Source organism: Diceros bicornis, chromosome 2, assembly GCF_020826845.1.
Source record: "Diceros bicornis minor isolate mBicDic1 chromosome 2, mDicBic1.mat.cur, whole genome shotgun sequence".
NCBI classification, from domain to species: Eukaryota; Metazoa; Chordata; class Mammalia; order Perissodactyla; family Rhinocerotidae; genus Diceros; species Diceros bicornis.
The window spans coordinates 40,393,126-40,409,217 of NC_080741.1; the positions used below are offsets into that span (position 1 = coordinate 40,393,126).

The window sequence follows — 16,092 nt, forward strand, 5'->3', positions numbered from 1 at the left end:
TTTAAAAAACTTTCCTAGAAGCCCCCTCCTACCTCCATAATGTATGTTTATATCTCATTGGCCAGACACTGTCACATGGCCACCCTGTCTGCAGGAGACACTGGGAAACATAGTTTTATTTCTTTTTTAAAGTAGACACATCAATGCTCCAAAAATTCCAGGCTCTGCAAGTAAGGAAAATGGGAAGTATAGATATTGGGAAGACACTAGCAATCAATGGAAACTTGGGTTTTGTTTCCTAAAATTAGAATGGATCATTTTTCACCCTCACACAACCAAAACTCAAAGTCTTCTCCAGAATCTCCCCCAAAGTGCCTCTTCCTCTTACTAATTTTGCTTTTCTTCAAGCAGTTCATTCTTTCAACAATGTTTATTTATTTATTTATTTTATAATTTTATTTATTTTTCCCCCACAGCCCCAGTAGATAGTTGTATGTCATAGTTGCACATCCTTCTAGTTGCTGTATGTGGGACGCAGCCCCAGCATGGCTGGAGAAGCGGTACATCGGTGGGCGCCCGGGATCTGAACCCTGGCCGCCAGCAGTGGAGTGCGCGCACTTAACCGCTAAGCCATGGGGCCAGCCCATCAACAATGTTTAAGACCTAATGCCGTCACTGAGCTGGGCCTTGGGGATACAAAGATAATTGAGATACCCTTTTCTCCCTAGAGAGTCTTAAAAATCTATGGGAAGGAACAGAGAGCCAAAAAAAAAAACCAAAAAAAAGAGATATAAATATCATGTGTAAGTGTTGAGATAGAGGCATGTAAACAGTGCTATGGGGCTCAGAGGAGAAAGGGGCAGAGGAAATAGCACAGAAAGGGTGAGGTGGGAACTGGGCCAGAAGACTAGGGTGGAGGGGACTTTGCCAGTTGGTTAAGAGGGGTGGAACATCCCAGAAAGAAAAAACACCATTGGAGAAGGCACAGATGGGGGAAAACCTCTGCTGGACATGTTTAGGGAACAGCTAGCAGTTGAGTGTGGATGCATTGTAGGGTTTGCGGGCAGTGAAGCAGGAAAGGGCATAGATGGGGTGAAAATGGAGATAGAGCCCCTCTCCCTTCCCACACACACCCCTTTTAGTCATGCTAAGGAGCTCTGGCTTCAAGCTGCAGGAGTGGGAAGCCAACAGGAGGTTTTCAATCATTATCCAATCTCTGCTGGAGAGTGAAAAGGTAGAAGAGAGCACAGGTAGGGACACCACAAGAGTGTAGTCCAACTTCATTAATGATGAAACAGTCAATTCAGCATGAATCTTAAATTTGTATCTAAAAACAAAGCCCTAGATTATATACGATAAAAAAACTGACAAAACTAAAATTAGAAATAGACAAATCCACCAACATAGATGGAGATTTTAACACACCTCCTTGAGTAACTTATAGAATAAGCAAACAAAATATAGGTAAGGATATATAAATTTTGAACCACATGATTAACAAACTTCACCTAACTGACATATATAGAACAGTACTTCCAACAATATGTTCTACATTCTTTCAAGTGTGCATAAAAAAATTCACCAAAATTGACTATATGCTGGGTCATAAATCACAATTCAACAAATTTCAAAAGATTGAAAACATACAGAGTATGTTCTATGACCACAATGGAATTATGAAATCAATAATGAAAAGATGGTTAGAAAATCCCCCACAACTTGGAAATTAAGGAATACATTTCTACATATCCCATGAGTCAAAGGAGAAGTCACACTTGCAATTGGAAAATATTTTGAACTGACTGATAATGACAATACAACACATCAGAACTTGTGGCAGTTCAAACAGCACTTAGAGGGAAATTTATTGTGTGTACGTGTGTAAACAAACACACATGTATCATATTTTATAACACATAAAATATATATTATGTATATTATATATTATACAATGTATACATTAGGGAAGAATTACAAAAATAGTAACGCTAAAAATTTAAGCATCCATCTCAAGGAGCTAGGAAACAGTATTGCAAATTAAATCCAGAGAAAGTCGAAGGAAAGAAATAATAAAGACGTAAATAGAAATCAATAAATAAAATTTTAAAATTAAAAAGTAAATGTATTATAGAAAAAAATCACCAAAGTCAAAAGTTGTTTCTTTAAAAAGATTAATAAAATTAATAACTCCTACCAAGACATATCAAGAAATAAAAAACAAAACCACAAATTACCTTCAACAGGCATGAAAAAAGGGACATTGCTACAGATCCTACAGACATTAAAAAGGTAATAATTGTGATAGTGTGGTCAAAGAAAGACAAGGGCTTGAACTGAAGCCTAGGCAGTAGAGATGAGAATGAGTTGATAGATGTGAAAGCTCGAGAGGGTAGAATAAACAGGGCTGATTGGATTGGGTGTGGAAGAGAATGGATATAGAACTTTGTGCTGGGCTCTCATCTTGGGTGATTGGGTGGTATCATTGGACAGCCTGGGCAGCTCAGATGGAGAAACAATCTTGGGGAAATGGTAATAAAACCAACTTTTCTCTGTTTAATTTTATTGCTTTTTTTGACTTTAGGTACTTGCTATACGGGACATGGGATTATTTGGTGGAACCAAAACTGGGAGTACAGATATTGTACAAGAAAGAGTTGAAGTTCAAATCCCGACTCTACTACTCAATGATTGTATGCCTTTATGTTAGTTACTTGATCTTTCCCCATCTTACTTTCCTCATCTGTAAAATGGGAATAGCAGTACTTATTTTAAAGAGATGTTGCAAGGATTAAAAAATAATATATGTAAGGTACTTGGCACATAGGTGCTCAATGATTGGTGGTGTTCCCTTCCTTCCTCTCACTCTTTCCCTGCAGTCATTGGGGCCCTTGGGACCATAGGTCCATTCTGATATGTGTGTGAGCAGGTGGGAGCAGGTAGCCAAGGGAGTTAGCTCTCATTTTTTTCTTGGGGATCCTGTATTACAGCTTAGGGCTGGTTTTGGAGCATGGGCTCATGCAACAGCTAGATGGTGGGTTCCAGGGTAGGGAGTTCTGCTTCTACTGACTTGCAGGACATACTTACTTGAGAAAAAAATGTGTCAATAACGATGTGGTATTGGTTCTCAAACTTTAGCATGCATGAGAATCACAGATTGTTAAACACAGATTGCTAAATGGGCAAATGACTTGAATAGACATTTCTCCAAAGAAGATATACAAATGGCCAATAAGCACATGAAAAGATGCTCAACATCACTAATCATTAGGGAAACACAAAGCAAAGCCACAATGAAATACCACCTCACACCCATTAGGATGGCTACTATGTAAAAAAACAAACAAAAACCAGAAAATAAGTGCTGCAAGAATGTAGAGATATTGGAACTCTGTGCACTGTTTGTGAGGGTGTAAAATGGTGCAGTCACTGTGGAAAACAGTATGGTGGTTCCTCAAAAAAATTAAGCGTAGAGCTACCATATGATCTAGCAATTCCATTTCTGGTTACGCTCAAGAATTGAAGTCAGTTATCTCAAACAGATAACTGTACACCTGGGTTCATAGCAGTATTACTCACAATAGCCAAAAGGTGGAAGCAAACCAAGTGTCCATCAAGGGATGGATAGATAAAGAATATGTGGTGTATACATAATGGAACATTCTTCAGCCTGAAAAAGGAAGGACATTCTGACACATGCTACAACATAGATGAACCCTGAGGGCATTATGCTAAGTGGAGTAAGTCAGTCACAAAAAGACAAATATTGTATGACTTCGCTCATGGGAGATACTTAGAGCAGTCAAATTCATAGAAAATAGAATGGTGGTTGCCAGGGCTGGGGGGAAGGGAGAAATGGGGAGTTATCGTTTTATGGATATAGTTTCAGTTTTGCAAGATTGGTGGTGGTGACTGCACAGCAATGTAGATGTACTTAATGCCACTAAGCTGTACACTTAAAGATGACCAAGACGGTAAATTTTATGTTATGTGTATTTTATCACAATTCGACACACACACACACACACACACACACACACACACACACACGCAGCTGGGCGCCAACCCCCAGAGCTTCTGATTCGGTAGGTCTGGAGTGGGACCTGCTGATCTTCATTTCTAACATGTTCCCAGAGGATGTTGATCCTGCTGGTGAGGAGACCACCCTTAGGGATCAATGGTGTAGGAGACCAGGTGAGTATAATATGGAGGGGTACTCTACTCATTCCCACGTAGCTATTGTTACTAACAATAGCAGCTAGCGTTTCCTTGCCTCCTACAGGTTATCTCACAGCTGGGTGAAGGGGCAGTAGATGGGCAGGGCTAGAATACAAACTCGATACTTAACCGGCTTCCTTTGGTCCTTGTGAGTGTGAGACTTAGAGGGAACGAGGGACGCAGAGACCCAGCAGGGCCAGCAGCTGCGGAGAATACGAGGATCGCCCGGATCCCCTGCGCCCAGGGCGCGGCATGGAGGTGGGGCAGCCGGAGGCGCCCTGCCCTGGCGGGTCTCCCACTATCTCAAGCCAGGGGAGGTGCGTGGGGGGCTCTCGGCCCGCAGGGGGCGCTGCCGTGCCGTCCCATCGCCGGCAGCCCAGGCCGCCCACCCCGCGGGCGCGCCTCTCCGCAGTCCAGAGCCGCCCGGCCCGGGACCCGCTCGCTCCAAGCGCGCAGACTTCTCGGCCGGACTGAGGACGCCGCCCGCTCCGGGCCGCGCCTGTGCTCGCCTTCGGCGCCCGCTCGGCTTACCGCCCCCGGCCCGGCACCGCATCCCGCCCGTGTCCGAGCGCAGACCTCCAGCCCCCGGGAGCCTCCCGGCCCCGCCGCCGGCGCGCTCGGCGCCCTGCTCGTGGGGCACAGGGGAGGGCGGCGGCCAGCTGGGGATGGGCGGCCCGGCGGCGCGGAGGGGCGCCGGGGGGCTCCGCGCGCTGCTCCTGGCTCTGGTGGCCGCGGGAACCCCCGCGGGAGCCTACAACCTCGACCCGCAGCGCCCCGTGCGCTTCCAGGGTCCCGCCGGTTCCTTCTTCGGCTACGCGGTGCTGGAGCATTTCCACGACAACACGCGCTGGTGAGTGCCCTCCCGGCTCCCCGACCCCGGCCCGGTCGCCCCCGCCTCAGCCCCCGGGCCAGCCGCCGCCGCCTTTCCGGCCTCCTCCACGCCGCCGTCCCGAGGGGGCGATTTAAATGTCTCCGCTGCGCGCAGCTCTGCCGCGGAGGAAAGGCGGGGAGGAGGGAGGACGCCGGTCCCCGGTCCTGAGGACGTCCCTGTTGGCACCCGGAGTTGGAGGGGGCCGGGCCGGGCGCTTCCCCGGGGTCCCAGCCTGGAGCGTGCGGGGAGAATCGCTGGAGTTGCCCCCTCGGCCTCCCAGCCTGACTCGGCTTAACTCTCTCCGTCGCAAAGTCTCTTGGCTCCGCTGCCCCCGAGGGTCCGCCGCTGGCCAGGCTGGCATCCCGAACGCCGCAGGCCCCAGGAGACAGGGTACTCGAGATGCCGACTCCTCAGTTTCGGGGAACTCTTGGTGACACCCCACCCGCCTCTCCCCGATTTCAAGTCTCTCCAGCGCCACTGAGCGCAGGAAGCTGAGTAACCGGAGACGCAAGGGGAATAGGCTGTGTGTGCGTGGGGGAAGTGGGGCTCCCCAGGGGCCAAGTGTCTGGGAACCCAAGGGGCGCAGTGGAGCCCAGGTGGCCCCCCCTCACCCCCTTCCAAGGCGATCTGCGGACGTGAGCTGAGAGGGTCCAGGATGTAGGGAAGGAGGATGGACCAGGACCCGGAGTGCTAAGGCTGGTGGGTGATTTCTGGGGCAGCCTGGGCCTCATTTCACGTGGGTCGTCTGACCTGGAGACAAGCACTAGAAGCGGTAAGAGAGGGATGTGGTTCTGTAGAGCTCAAGGAGTCTAGTTGCCCCTTGCGTGTCCCCCTAAGTATCCCAAGGGGTGGGAGCTCTCCCCCATTGAGCTAAGGGGTGCAGAGCTTGTGTCCAGCCCCAAAGGAGAAGCACTGAGGGGAGGCTGATCCCTCCTTGACCTTTTCTTCTGGACAAGAGGGAATGAAACAGCCACACAAGGCTTACGTCTTCATCAGAGAGGCTGGGGTAGTTCCCCTATTTAAGGTCATGCCCCAGTGGGGGCCTAGGTAACAACTAGTCTGGGATTGATTTTATTGTGTGGTCGGCAGGGGTTGCAGGCTGGGGGCAGGTCAGTGATGTGTGTGTTCTAGCATGTAGTTCTGCCAGAGAGTTACTGCTCTGAATTGGACTGAGGCTCATGGAAAAGGGAGGGTTTGTAGATCCGAGTCCTCAAGCATTCCTGGAAAAGCGAGGACTCGGTGACCAGCCAGCCCATTAACAATCGTGTTGTGTAGGAGAGCTGCCTCCTAGAGAACCAGTTTTTAAAGTCCTTGTGTAGCTCCTGTCCAGTTCCACATCTCCCTGCCTACCATTTACCCTAGTTGCTGAGTTTGAGGCCAGACTGTCTTTTCTTGCACTTGCCAAACCCCCTTTTTAAAGAAAAGCAGGCTGAACACCTTTTCTATATCCTCCACACTCAGAGGCCACTGTGGGCTTTGGGTTTGGTGGAGAATGCAGCCTGGGCAGAAGCAGCTGGAGAACACATCCCAAAATCCTACGCTGGGCTCCTGGACCCTGTGACCTTGGCACAAAGCTTGTGGGAGAGCTGTCAGAATAGAAGGGCTGCTCTGGGCAGAGGGCTGCTGAGGAGAGGCAGGCAGGGGAGCTGGAGCATGGTGTGGGATCTGCAGCTGTGGGGCTCGTGTGCCTTGGAGCTGTTGAAGCTCTTTGACAAAGGAGGGGTGCCAGGACCTTCTCACCTGGATTTGGATGGGCCACAGGTCAAAGCTGCCCCAGCTGGGGAACTACTGGGGGTAGTCAAGAGCAGATCTGATATAGGAAAAGAGTTCAGCCTGCTTTGTTTTAAAAAGGGGATGAGGAAGAGTTGTGCAATGTGAAAAGATTTGGCAAGTGCAGGAAAGGACGGTCTGGCCTTCAACTCAGCACCCAGGGTAAATGGCAGAGGGTGTGGAACTGGACGGTAATGCTGGTGCGTGGCCTTGGTGCCAGTGGAGATGTGGCACAGATATTTCAGGGGTCCGTAGGAATCCATGCAGCCAGGCTGCTGGTCTCAGAAGTGCCCTCTGCTTCTGATGCTGGGCGGGCTGCTCTTTCTGTTGAAGCGCTTGTCCCTATGGTTTTTCGGGTACCAACTAGACTGGACTGAAATATTTTTAAAGCAAATTTTCTCTTCCCTTTTTTCCCCCCATACTGCCTTAATTTCATCTTAGTTTTTGCTTATTTCCCTGATTTCTGTCCCCTTGCTGCTTTTTCCAAGTATTTTCCTCCCTATCTTTTTTCCTTTTTTTTTTTGTGTGAGGAAGATCAGCCCTGAGCTAACATCCATGCTAATTCTCCTCTTTTTGCTGAGGAAGACCGGCTCTGAGCTAACCTCTATTGCCAATCCTCCTCCTTTTTTTTTTTTCCCCCCAAAGCCCCAGTAGATAGTTGTATGTCATGGTTGCACATCCTTCTAGTTGCTGTATGTGGGACGCGGCCTCAGCGTGGCCAGTGAAGCAGTGCGTCGGTGCGCGGCCGGGATCCGAACCCGGGTCGCCAGTAGCCGAGCGCGTGCACTTAACCGCTAAGCCATGGGGCTGGCCCCGCCCTATCTTTTTTCTCTCCTCTCCCTTTCCCCCGATATTCTTTGTTCCAGACCTTGAACATTACTCTCTGATTATGTTGCCCAGTGTTCATAAGCTGTGGCCTTTGAAGCAAGAGACTTCCAGCATCTCCTCCTTTTTTTTTTTCTAGAGGCTAGACTTACCGCGAGGCTAAAGAAACTTCCGCCAAAGGCTTCTCACTTGCACAGACTCTTACCAAGTCTCTGGCCTAATTTTATACTCATTTTGTATTAATTTTATTAAAGGTAGTCACCCTAAATTTATAAGATTCAGGCCCTGTGGAATCTGGATCTACCCTAGGTCTTTACCTTAACTTTCAGCTCGGGGGTTGGTTGGTTGACTTAGTGACTGATTGTTGGTCTCTTCCTACCTGACAGTCCCTGGGCCCTGGATCTTTTAGCCCTGCTTGAGGGACACATAGGTTGTTTCTAATTATTCACGATTATAAACAACAGCAGGGATAAACATCCTTTTAACTAGAGCCTTGTGGACATCCTTTATTATTTCCTTTGAGTAAATTCCTGGGCTTAGAATTGCTGTGTCAGAGAGGAGGGAGGTTTTAAGGCATTTTCTATGCATTTCCAAAGTGCCACTGAAGCTCAAGTGTGTACTTTTGAGAAATGCATTAACTTACTCAGGCCCTGGAATTTTGGAGTAAGTTACCAAAGGGCTGCCCTGGTGCGGTGGAAAAGCATAGCAACCTACATGAGGGGGACTTAAAGAGATCAGATAGTCAAAATGGGTCGGGAGGTAGGTGATAGACATGAGAAGAAAAAGTAATATATTGAAACTTTGAAAGGAAAAGAAGGCAAATGTTAATTAAGCCTTATATCTGGTGTCTTTCTTCTTGAGAAGAAATTACTCTTTAGCTTCTTAATTCAATACTAGTAGCTTAATAAGTTTGCTTCATGCTAATTAAACACTTTCTACAGGTGAAAGGATTTGTTGCATGTAGGGTGAGGGATGGAGAGCCCAGGTCCAGGGTCGGCGTGGGCCCTGCAGGTGGTGGAGCTGAGGGTCTCCAGTGTTAAGGGCCCCCCGGGTGCATGTCGCAAAGCACGTGTCTGTGCTCTGTCGGTGGAACAAGCACTTCTCTAATCCCATAACTGAGCACTCCTATCAGTTCTTTTTAAACCAAAATTGTCCCTGAGCAGAAGGTCTTAGATCTGCGTGAGGAATGGGGGTGACCTTGCATTTCCGAGCCCTGGGGACCGAGTCCACCTTCTGCAGTCATATTGCATTGAGAACAGAGCCCCAGACCCAGCCTCTCTAAGTGTTTGGCTTGACTGGTCCCTGTGTTACCAGGCTTTGGGCAGTGAGATTTGTCCCCATGGCCAGGTGGACCAGAATTTCCTGGAAGTGTTACAGATGTCATTTGTGTAGTTTGGATACAAACATTCAAGTGACTCAGTTTCCTCTTTTCCAATGACACCCAGAGCGTGTCTGCCTGCCCAGAGCTAGCTTCTCTCCTATACCGCCCACCCCCGGGTGGTCTTGCGCCCTTTGAACAACAGCGGTAGGTGCCAGGGAGCGTGGACAAAGCCCGTTTCTGTCCCCTTCCGTTAGACATGGGCCCGTTCCTCAGCTGCAGGGCAGACAACTGTAACACCCTGTGATATAAATAAAGGCAGCCCGGCTGCCGTCCAGCCCCCAGAGTGGGTTTCTTTCACACCTCTCCCCATCCCTCCTCCTCTCTGCCCTAGACGCCCTGGAGTCCGAGGTGATGGGGTGCACAGGCTTCAGGCTTCCTTTCTGGCGATGTGCTTCCTGCCCCATCTCCTGGGACACATGAAGATGGCTGTGCTCAGGCACAGAGCAAGTGCTCAGAAATGGAAGACGCGCCGGCTTTTTGCTTTGTTAAGGTTGTCATAGAGCATCATTCAGTGAGGAATAGGAGGCAATTCAGAGCCAAGGAGAACATCCTCAATTTGCATTAAGGTTGCGAGTTAAAAGAACAAGAGAACAAGCCGGGAGAGTTCTGCACTGCCAGTGCAGTTGCCACTAGCCAGAGGTATTGCCATTTAAATTAAAATTAATTACAACCAAATAGAATTAAGAGTTCAGTTCCTCAGGCGTACAGCCACATTTCAAGTGCTCAATAGCCACATGTGGCTAGTGGCTACTGTATTAGACAGCACACAGAACATTTTCATTATCACAGAAATTTCTCCTGGACAGCGCTGGTTTAGAGCAATGACTTAAGTCTTAAAGGGCTAGACAAAGATCAAGAGGTGATATAAAGAAAAATCTACCTTTGACGTATTTGAATATTAAAACTGAAACAGTGGTGCTTAAATTTAACTAAAAACTAATGTGGACAGCCAAAGAGGCTGAATTCTTGCTCTTTTCATTCATCAAACATTGGAGTGCCTGTTCTGTGCTAAGGGGTAGGGATTCAAGAAAGAAAAATCTGGGGCCGCCCTGTGGCGTAGCGGTTAAGTGCGCGTGCTCCGCTGCTGGCGGCCCAGGTTCAGATCCCAGACTCGCACCAATGCACCACTTGTCAGGCCGTGCGTGGCGGCGTCCCACATAAAGTGGACGAAGATGGGCATGGATGGCAGCTCAGGGCCAGTCTTCCTCAGCAAAAAAAAAAAAAAAAGGATTGGCATGGATGTTAGCTCAGGGCTGCTCTTCCTCACCAAAAAAAAAAAGAAAAATCTACTCACAACCTGATGGATGACAAGATTGTGGGGTTCTAGTCTTGTGTCTCAGGCAAAATGTAAGATATGGGCTCTGATGAGGGAGAAGCTTGTCCTTGGGCAGGCACGGGTTCAGAGGAGCAGAGGAGAGATCCCTATGAAGGTAAAACCTTTAGAAGGGGGACCCTGGGGTCATGGACTCCCCCCTACCCATCTTTGTGAGGAGACATCCAGAAATGGTGGTGGCAGCTGTGCCTTCTCATAACCTCTGTGGTGGACGTCTTTGCAGAGTTCTTCTGTCCCATGCCAGGCTCTCAGGTGGGGGTGTAGCTCCACTTCCCCATCTGGATTTTCTGGAAGTGGCATTTTCAGACCTTGTTCCTGGTTCTCACTGGTCCTGCAGAGCCTTTCTCAAGCTCCCAGGAAGGGAACACATGTGTATGAGGCCCACATTCTAAGGGGACCCAGAAAATGTCTCTTGAGGTTTCCGGGGCATTTCCCCGAAGCTCTCAAGAGGTGAGGGTGCTGTTTCTTGAGCTAGTGCTGAAAGCTGGCTGGGGCAGAGGCAGCTCTCTTGTCCAAGGGAGAACCTTCCAGGGCAAGAAGACAGACTCTTCTGACCAGTCACTGACAGCCCTGAGTGTGAGGGTGTGAAGTGCTGGGCCCCAGCCAGCTCTGATTCCCTGGTGATGTGCTGCTGGTCAGGAAATGGTCTTCTCCTGATAACTCTTATTGTGTCTAGGGAAAAGGCTGTTTTCACATTTATTAAAAGCAGCCATGGCGTTTTCAGAAATCATTTGCTTTCAAGGGAGTAGCATGTAACTTTAAGAAATGAAAATTAATGATTCCATCAGATAGTTATTTGCTGGGCATCTACAAGAGGTCAAATGCTTTCCCAGGTGTAATAGTCTTTAGTGGAATCTTTGGGACAAGGTGGTGAGTGGTTTCCAGTTTGCTGGTCAGGGAACTGAGGCTTACCCCAGCCTCAGTGATCAACGCACATTGACTGGGGCTTTGGTCAGTTTGTGTCCTCTGGGAAGCAGATGCTAAGACAGAGATAGAAGTACAAGCGAGTTGTTGAGGGGCAGCAGGGCGGGGCGGGGCAAGCCCTGTGAAAAGACAAGGGGGAGGCAACAGGGTTGGGCAGGGAGAGCCTCAGACTTTGAGGCAGATCTGATTCAAGTCTCAGCCAACTCAACTGGGAACCCCCCCCCCATGATTAGTCATTGACTGTGGCTGCCTGGGAAAAGCATCAATCAAGCTGAGGCCACAGGGCAGTCCTGAAGGGGCTGCAGCTGGAGGCTGTCAGCTCACTGCCTCCTGGAGCTGAACGGCAGGAGATGACGCACACCTCCATGGCTGCCATGGAGCCCATCAGATGTGAAGTGCTGTGTTAGGAAGGTATGAAATGTGTTCCTTGGCCTGCAGTTGTGGCTGGGGATCATTTGTGCCACGGTATCAGAGTGGGGAGCATTAGGATTGGCTGTGGGCTGTTGGAACTGGTCCAGAAGCAGACTCCAGAGCTTTCTGGCTGCCACCTGACTCACAGATGCCTCTTCCCGATGTCAGAGAAGTCGCAGGTGAGCGATGGAGGTGGAAGAGAGCTCCATCTTGAGCCATTGAGCAGTTGATGAGTTCTCGACTAGAGGGAGCAGCAGGACCTCATCCCTGGTACCTTGTGAACCACAAATCCTTTAAGCCAAGTGGTTTTGGCCGCCAACGAAAGCAGAATAAAGTGTTTTATCATAACCTTCCTTTTTGCCAGAGGGAGACTTAGGAAGCGAAAGTGAATCCAAGACTGGGAAAAATCTAGAGTCTTTGAAACCACCGGCTCACTTAAGTCCCCAATTTCTGCTTTTTGGAAGGACAAAAGACCTCTGTTGTGTGTTTAAAGTCACAGCAGTAGCAACAATAGCAGCAGCAGCAATACACTTACTGAGTACTTAGCACGTGTCAAGTACTGTCCTACATGCTTTATTCGTATTAGCTCATTTAATGTTCCCTACAATTGTTTTAGCCCCATTCACAAAGCAGATAGTTGAAGCACAGAGGCGTTATTTGCCCAAGTCACATGGCGAGAGGGTGGTGGAGCTGAGGACCCTGCCTTTGTCTCTCAGGAAGTCAAGGGTCTGAGTTTGGGGATTCAAGGCACCCAAGCATCTGTTGTGTGAGGTTCTGTCCTGCCTGCTTTGCTGGAAAAGTTGGAATTACGGTAGTGGTAGCTTCCCTGTGACACCCTTTGGAGGTGCTTATTCATGACCCACTGGCTACCTGTGGGGGGGTACTAGGGTTCTACTGTCCAGTGATGCTTGATCACTGGGTAGACAGAGACCCAGTGATTTTGCCAGGGACGTTTGTAGGGTCTGTTCTCACATCAAGTCTGTCTGATGTTAAGACAGAAGTATCTTAGGAAAGATGGAGTGTTCTGAAATATTCCGTGGATCCATGTAACCTCCCTGGGCTGCTTTTGTCACCATCCCTCCGTCAAATCTTCCTGGCTCCCACTGCTTATTTAAGAAGCTCTGTTTGGAGAGTGGATGGGGAAGGTAGCCATGGTGGCCAGTGTTTAGGATTTACCCCTGCAATTGTAACTTTATTGAGGAAACCCACACAGAGTCAGACTTTCTGCACCAGTGGCCAACAATATGAGAGAGAGAATGATTTGTGTCCCCAAAAATCTGAACATGAAAAAAGGCATGAAACGAATTTCGTCCATCTCAGCTTATCCCTTGGTGTGTTTAAGCCCAGGTGGCCTCTCGCACCCCTTCCCAACCATCTAGTGTTAAAATGCTGCAATGTGTGCAAACCCCAGAGCAGACCTGGCACTGTCAGGACACACCAAAAGGCAGGACTGTGGAGGGTCTTTGTACCTCTTCCCTACCAGGATGGGTCCTAGAGTGTGGATGTTCCAGACTCGGGAGTGGGTTCTTCCTGGCTCTGCCTTCATTGTGACGGCCCCTGATGCCCTAGCAATAACCAAATCTGTGGTTTCTGTGCCATAAAAGGTGGGTGCTGCTGAGACACACAAGTGACCAAGAGGGTGGGCTCAATGTCAGCCCTGTCCCCAGCCTGACTTAACCCCCATTTAGGAGCTGTGTGATCTTGGCTAGTTACTTCAGGTCTTCGAACCTCGTTCCCTCCTGTACAAAATAGTAAGAGTTTCTGCTTCATCACGTTATTGGGCATTAGATGAAGTCTGCAAAGCCTGGAACACAACGTGTGGCACATAGTAAACCCTTGATAAATACTAGTAGTTATTTCTATTGTTACTCTGATCTGACTTTTGAAACTAATGGTCTTCTTCACCTGGACTTTAGATACTAAAAGGTTTTGCTTTTAGTACATTTGTTGATTGATTCATTCATTCATTTATCAAAATTTGAATGTCAATACTCAATACAGAAATGAATGAGTTGGTCTTACATAAAACACCCTCTTCATTATGTGTGGTCTCTAAAATTTTGTCATGCTCTGCCTAAATCTGCATTTTTACGTATTCATTTACATCTTGTCTGCTTTACAAAAAGGCTCTGAGATGGCTGCTGCAATTGGATTAAAGCAATTAATGTGGGACTGTAAATCCTGAAGTTTTGCATGCCTCTTCCTTCTCTCAGAGCAGATGGGAGGCCACCCTCTAATGGGGAGTTCTGGCCCTCATCCCAGGCTCCAGATAAGTCCAGGAGGTAGCCTTACAGTTCCAAGGTAGGGTGATGGTGAGAATTTTAGCAAAAAAAAAAAGTAAATGTGTATTGACCTATTTTTCTTGGAGGAGAAAATTATCACAAGAATTATCACAAGAAAACCAACAGGAACACTTCAAGGCTTTTACTCAGATCTCCCAGAGTTCTGTAGCTTGCTCAACCTCTTGGATTTTAATGTTTACTTGATGCTCTCAGGTGGGGAAGGAAAACATTGGCCCTTTTGCCATGCCTCCTTCTCCAGCTGCCTCCTCTCAGTGCATCTGCCAAGACCCAGCCTCTGAGGACCCTTCACTCCCTGACAGGGCGGCCAGTGGGGCTGATGCCTCTCTGAGAGGGGACCCTGCCTGTGCCTCTGCTCTTTACTGGTTGGCATGGAGCTCCACCTGTTTCATTCTGACTCAGCATTTTCTGGGATAGATTGCATCCCTCTGCCTCTCTTTGTTTACTCCAACCTAGGGTTCCTAGAATAAAAATCATTATTATTATTGTGAGTCCTTCCTGTGTATCGAGGTGCTATGCACACAGTCAGCCTGATGCAGTGGGGCTGCTACTGCTGAGGCACAGAAGCCAACTCCAGGTTTACCCAGCAAGTAGATTGGAGAGTTGTGACTTGAACCCAGGTGGGCCTGACTTAATGCTGGTCTGGCTGTTTTCAGGGTCAGCTGTGCTGCCCCCCCCCCCCCCCCCATCAAGCCTCTGTTCAAGGTATTGGGTTCCTAAGGAGAGAGAAAAAAGTGCCCTGATACTTCTTTTGGGAGCCTTTCTGTCCTTGGCCTTGGCAGATGAAAGATCCTACCCCACTCTCAAAAGCCAGGCCATCCTGGGTGCATGGCCCCCTCCAAACACTTAGCCATCTGCCATTTCCTTTTGTGCCTCACCACTGCCCTGGGCAGGGGGCCGTGCATTTGTTATCTTTGTTTCAGAGATAAGGGAGGGCCCAGTGGCCAGGGGACTTGCCCACAGCCACACAGCTGGAGAGGAGCTGGCACACTCTTCAGGGCTGTTTCTGCCACTTCACTCTGCCTTTCTCATTTCAGGGCCTCAGTAAAAGTTTGTGGTCCTCGCTGGCCGTGGGATTCCTTTGGTGGAAAGAAGGGAAACCGGGTAGCTAGAGGGCCAGTAGCAACAGTTCTCAGCTGTGGAGTCGGATAATTGGGTTGGACTCAGGAGCAACTGGTGGATGATACAGGTACCACAGCCCGGTTCCCGTTAGAGGTGGCGTGCCCTAGCTTGGTGAGGTATCTGTTTCCTATTACCACAGTATTGCTGTACAGCAAACCACCCTAAACTCAGTGGCTTAAACCAATCACTATTTATTAGCTCATGATTCTGTGCTTGGCAGTGTAGGCTGGGTACAGCTGGTGGTTCTTCTGTTCTCAGCTGGGCTCACTCCTGCATCTGTGGTCAGCTCCTGGGTTGGCTGGTTGGCTGGCTGGTTGGATGGCTTTGGCTAGGATAGCTCATCTCTGCTTCATGTCTCTTTCATCCTCCGGTAGCCTGGGCTTGTACACATGGTGTCTGGGCCATTGGATGTGTCATTGCCAAAAGAGCAATCAGAAGTATGTGTGATCTCTTGAAGCTTAGACTGGGAAGTCAAAGCATGCCCCTTCTGTCACATTCTGTTGGCCAGTGTAGGTTACAGGGCTAGCCCATATTCAAGAGGAGGGGGAAACAGACTCCACCTCTTGATGGAAAGAGCTGCAAAGTCACATTGGAAAGGGCATGGATACAGGAAGGGTGGAGAATTACGGCTACTTTTGCAGTCTGTTCCTAAAGGTGGAAGTGTCCTAGCCATTCCTCGATTTCTGTGATCTCAGCTGAGGGTCTGAATAAATTCCTGCCCAGGACGCCAGAAAATGGACTGAGATTCTAAGGATCTGTGAGTTCCTGGGGGTGCTGCCAAGAGGCGGAGCTGGGATGAGTTGGGTGCCAAGGTTTTTGGCTTGCTGCTCAGCATTCTAACATTTCTTTAAACACCAACTTTGTACCAAGTACCATGCTAGGTGCTTTATAAACATTATCTTGCTTTATAAACCTTACAAGAACTCTGATTAGATACATTTTATTCCTCGTATTTTAGAGAGGAAGAAAACTGAGGCTCAGTAGTTGAGAAACTTGTCTG

At 48.6% G+C, this 16,092-nt stretch overlaps 1 protein-coding gene across 1 annotated transcript in view; it reads left to right on the top strand.

Moving 5' to 3' along the window:
- The first annotated feature begins 4,516 nt into the window (after positions 1-4,516).
- ITGA9 (integrin subunit alpha 9) overlaps positions 4,517-16,092 on the top strand; it is a 334,926-nt gene continuing 323,350 nt past the window's right edge. Inside the window, exon 1 of the mRNA XM_058555011.1 lies at positions 4,517-5,005. Coding sequence (XP_058410994.1) covers positions 4,821-5,005 — 185 coding nt within the window. The 5' untranslated portion in view covers positions 4,517-4,820. The remainder of the gene's footprint in view (positions 5,006-16,092) is intronic.